Raw genomic sequence first — 5,000 nt, 5'->3', positions numbered from 1 at the left:
TAGGTTAAGGTGTCTCCCCTTAAATGCACCAAAGGCTGGATTCCAAACTTAAAGCACTCTTCCATCTGCCCTTGAATATTGAAAGGGGGAAAGTTTGGGACCTATCCAAAACCATACCGTGCCTGCCTGCTGCTCTTCTGTCACGCACCTCCTCACCTCCCATATGAATGTATCCATCAGCAGGACTCTTGTTCCAGTCACCTTCCCTTGACGGTGAACACGGCTGCATGTCCTCGCTAGCAGGCGCTTATTTAACACACTAAACCATCCAAGGCAATAACAAACATCCCCCACAAAATACGGCCAATCAAATTAATCAAATATTGGAGTTGGGCACTCTACTAAGGAGAGTGTGTGTGTGTGTGTGTGTGGGTGGATCTAATGGTTCAGTTTGGTCGTGATGTAGAGGGTCCATGGTACGTAGAGAGGAAAGGTTATTCACGTATTGACTGGAGTGGTCTGGCTCCTGTAAACATGCTGGGAACATTTGCATGGACAGTGATTGGGCTGAGGCTGAATAGATGTGTTGTGATAGTGTGAGGTGACCAAGCTAGCATGTTCACTTGGGTCTAAGGTGAACGTGTCAGGAATGGGGGATAGCTGCGAGAGACCAGACCTGCAGGGCAAGGAGAGAGAAGGGAGGTAGAAATCAGCATTGGCTCCTGGCTCCAGAACCAACAGCAGGGTGTTGTACCAACATTGAATTAACATCATAGTACTGTTACTGTAACATTGTAGTAACATAACGTTATCGCAGGAGCTCCTGGCTCTGGATCTTTTAGTAATGTTGTGTTACCCTCCATGCAGCACCAGCAGGAGCTCCTGGCTCTGGATGTTGTAGTAATGTTGTGTTACCCTCCATGCAGCACCAGCAGGAGCTCCTGGCTCTGGATCTTTTAGTAATGTTGTGTTACCCTCCATGCAGCACCAGCAGGAGCTCCTGGCTCTGGATGTTGTAGTAATGTTGTGTTACCCTCCATGCAGCACCAGCAGGAGCTCCTGGCTCTGGATGTTGTAGTAACGTTGTGTTACCCTCCATGCAGCACCAGCAGGAGCTCCTGGCTCTGGATCTTGTAGTAATGTTGTGTTACCCTCCATGCAGCACCAGCAGGAGCTCCTGGCTCTGGATCTTGTAGTAATGTTGTGTTACCCTCCATGCAGCACCAGCAGGAGCTCCTGGCCCAGGATGTTGTAGTAATGTTGTGTTTCCCTCATGCAGCACCAGCAGGAGCTCCTGACCCAGGATGTTGTAGTAACGTTGTGTTACCCTCCATGCAGCACCAGCAGGAGCTCCTGGCCCAGGATGTTGTAGTAATGTTGTGTTCCCCTCATGCAGCACCAGCAGGAGCTCCTGACCCAGGATGTTGTAGTAACGTTGTGTTCCCCTCATGCAGCACCAGCAGGAGCTCCTGGCCCTGAAACATCAGCAGGAGCTGTTGGAGCACCAGAGGAAGATGGAGAAGCACCGTCTGGAGCAGGAACTGGAGAAACACCAGAGAGAACAGAAACTACTGCTGCTGAAGAACAAGGAGAGAGGACAGGAGAGTAAGCAGCTGGAACAATACATTATCATATTACTAGTAGAACTAAAATGGGGCCACTATGTACAAAAAGTGCTGTAATTTCTTAACGGTTCACCTGATGTGGACGAAAATATCCTAAAATTAAAGCGGACTGTCTGCACTTTAAGCTCTATTGTCATTGGCTGATTTCAAATCCAAACTTTTGAAGTATAGAGCCAAAAGAAGAAACAAAGCTTCACTGTTGCAGTAGTTACAGAGGGCAGTGTATATCTCTCACACCCAACCAACCTCCATTCTGGTCATCCCTCTATTCTAGAGTGGATGTGCTTGTGTGTTGCTGCCGTGCTGCCTGCTCTCTGTCAGTGGAGAGGTGTTGAGAGAGACAGGCAGCAGGCTACAGGTAGAGGGCTGACCTCAACACCACAAGGCCACTGGCTCATTAATTATCTAGTGGTATGGATGGGCTAAACACACACACAGGGTCACCAGACAGGATGGATGACAACGGCAGCTGCCCTGGAGAAGTTTGGTCTGATACAACCCTCATTAGTCTAGAGCTGAGGGTTCTCTCTGTCTCTGTCTGTCTCTGTCTCTCTCTGTCTCTCTGTCTCTCTCTCTCTCTCTCTGATTCTGTTTGTCTCGATCCTCATCTTCTCTCTCTGCACAAATCACCAATTATAACGACAACGTTTCACGCGATATGAATGAAAATACCCTCAAATTAAAGTTGACAGTCTGCACTTTAACCTCATAGACATTGTTTGATTTCAAATTCAAACTTCTGGAGTATAGAGACAAAATAAGAGAAAATACTTAATTGCCCCAATAATTACAGAGGGCAGTGTGTTGCACAACTTTGGGAATTGGTAATGTGACCGTTTGAATAGCCCATCATATCAATGAGAGTCTGGGATAGATATAACTCCATGTACCCCCTATCAGGTGCAGTGGCCAGTACTGTCTTCTTACCCTGGTACCATGTACCCCCTATCAGGTGCAGTGGCCAGTACTGTCTTCTTACCCTGGTACCATGTACCCCCTATCAGGTGCAGTGGCCAGTACTGCCTTCTTACCCTGGTACCATGTACCCTCTATCAGGTGCAGTGGCCAGTACTGCCTTCTTACCCTGGTACCATGTACCCCCTCTCAGGTGCAGTGGCCAGTACGGAGGTGAAGATGCGACTGCAGGAGTTTGTGCTGAACAAGAAGAAGGCTCTGGCCCAGAGGAGTCTCAACCACGGGGGGTTGCCCAACGACCCCCGCTACTGGTACGGGTGAGTACTGTCTCACACAAACACACTCCTGTCCCGTCAACTGTGTAGGGATGAGATCACACACACACGGAGGACACAGCATACTATTTGGTCCTGTTGAGAGGAGCTCTCCCTCAGCCTTGAGTGTTTATTATCGAGCCGTGGAACCCACGTCCAGCTGTGGTCTGTGTGTTCAGTATTAGATGCTGTGTGAACCCACGTCCAGCTGTGGTCTGTGTGTTCAGTATTAGGTGCTGTGTGAACCCACGTCCAGCTGTGGTCTGTGTGCTCAGTATTAGGTGCTGTGTGAACCCACGTCCAGCTGTGGTCTGTGTGTTCAGTATTAGGTGCTGTGTGAACCCACGTCCAGCTGTGGTCTGTGTGTTCAGTATTAGGTGCTGTGTGAACCCACGTCCAGCTGTGGTCTGTGTGTTCAGTATTAGGTGCTGTGTGAACCCACGTCCAGCTGTGGTCTGTGTGTTCAGTATTGGGTGCTGTGTGAACCCACGTCCAGCTGTGGTCTGTGTGTTCAGTATTAGGTGCTGTGTGAACCCACGTCCAGCTGTGGTCTGTGTGAATCTGCGTCCAGCTGTGGTCTGTCTGTTCAGTGTTAGGTGCTGTGTGAACCCACGTCCAGCTGTGGTCTGTTTGTTCAGTATTAGGTGCTGTGTGAACCCACGTCCAGCTGTGGTCTGTGTGAATCCGCGTCCAGCTGTGGTCTGTGTGTTCAGTATTAGGTGCTGTGTGAACCCACGTCCAGCTGTGGTCTGTGTGAATCCGCGTCCAGCTGTGGTCTGTGTGTTCAGTATTAGGTGCTGTGTGAACCCATGTCCAGCTGTGGTCTGTGTGTTCAGTATTAGGTGCTGTGTGAACCCACGTCCAGCTGTGGTCTGTGTGTTCAGTATTAGGTGCTGTGTGAACCCACGTCCAGCTGTGGTCTGTGTGCTCAGTATTAGGTGCTGTGTGAACCCACGTCCAGCTGTGGTCTGTGTGTTCAGTATTAGGTGCTGTGTGAACCCACGTCCAGCTGTGGTCTGTGTGAATCCGCGTCCAGCTGTAGTCTGTCTGTTCAGTGTTAGGTGCTGTGTGAACCCACGTCCAGCTGTGGTCTGTGTACTCAGTATTAGGTGCTGTGTGAACCCACGTCCAGCTGTGGTCTGTTTGTTCAGTATTAGGTGCTGTGTGAACCCACGTCCAGCTGTGGTCTGTGTGAATCCGCGTCCAGCTGTGGTCTGTGTGTTCAGTATTAGGTGCTGTGTGAATCCGCGTCCAGCTGTGGTCTGTGTGTTCAGTATTAGGTGCTGTGTGAACCCACGTCCAGCTGTGGTCTGTGTACTCAGTATTAGGTGCTGTGTGAACCCACGTCCAGCTGTGGTCTGTGTACTCAGTTAGGTGCTGTGTGTGTGTGTTCATGTTTTATAACGCATTTATAGAAGTCATTGGTAGAAACTGTGTGATCACTGTTTTGCAATTGTCTTAGTAAAATCATCCAGCACTCATCACACACATACAGTAAACCACTTCTCCACTACTACCATAATGACCCAGTGGAGTATAGAGTCAGTGTTATCAGGACTCTCACTCACTCACTCACTCACTCACTCACTCACTCACTCACTCACTCACTCACTCACTCACTCACTCACTAACTGTAAAGAGTCTCCCAGCACTTTGGACCTAGACCAGCACAGCTTACCTTACTGCCTGAGATCAGTGTTGATCTGTAGCAGTGGCTAACTTCAATAGACAGACATCAGCTCTGCTCTGCCCATCTTCCAGCCCAGGCTGACTGGGACCAATCTCCTCAGCCTGTACCTCAGCCTGATCTACCCACTACTGAGGCACAGTTTTAGACTATTGAGACACACCCTATCCTGTAATCCTGAGTGAGGTCATGGCTTTAGACTATTGAGACACCACCCACCACAGTGTTGTGTGATGAGGTATCTTAGTGGTTAGGGTGTTGGACTAGTAACCGAAAGGTTGCAAGATCGAATCCCAGAGCTGACGAGGTAAAAAGCTGTTGTTCTGCCCCTAAGCAAGGCAGTTAACCCACTGTTCCCCGGTAGGCCGTCATTGTAAATTAGAATTTGTTCTTTAACTGACTTGCCTAGTTAAATAAAGGTTTAAAAACAAATGAAGTATCTGATGGTTTCTCTGTGTGTGTGTTGCAGGAAAACTCAGCACACTTCCCTGGACCAGAGCTCTCCTCCTCAGACTGGTA

The 5,000-nt window shown here is 49.2% G+C and overlaps 1 protein-coding gene across 1 annotated transcript in view; it reads left to right on the top strand.

Annotated features, from left to right (window-relative positions):
• LOC109881334 (histone deacetylase 4) overlaps positions 1–5,000 on the top strand; it is a gene marked incomplete in the record, with an annotated part of 59,384 nt that overhangs the window by 41,406 nt on the left and 12,978 nt on the right. The window contains 3 exon segments of the mRNA XM_031824005.1: positions 1,395–1,545; positions 2,674–2,797; positions 4,951–5,000. Coding sequence (XP_031679865.1) covers positions 1,395–1,545; positions 2,674–2,797; positions 4,951–5,000 — 325 coding nt within the window.

The sequence above is a fragment of the Oncorhynchus kisutch genome, linkage group LG5, assembly GCF_002021735.2.
Source record: "Oncorhynchus kisutch isolate 150728-3 linkage group LG5, Okis_V2, whole genome shotgun sequence".
NCBI classification, from domain to species: Eukaryota; Metazoa; Chordata; class Actinopteri; order Salmoniformes; family Salmonidae; genus Oncorhynchus; species Oncorhynchus kisutch.
This window is presented reverse-complemented; position numbering and strand designations above follow the sequence as displayed.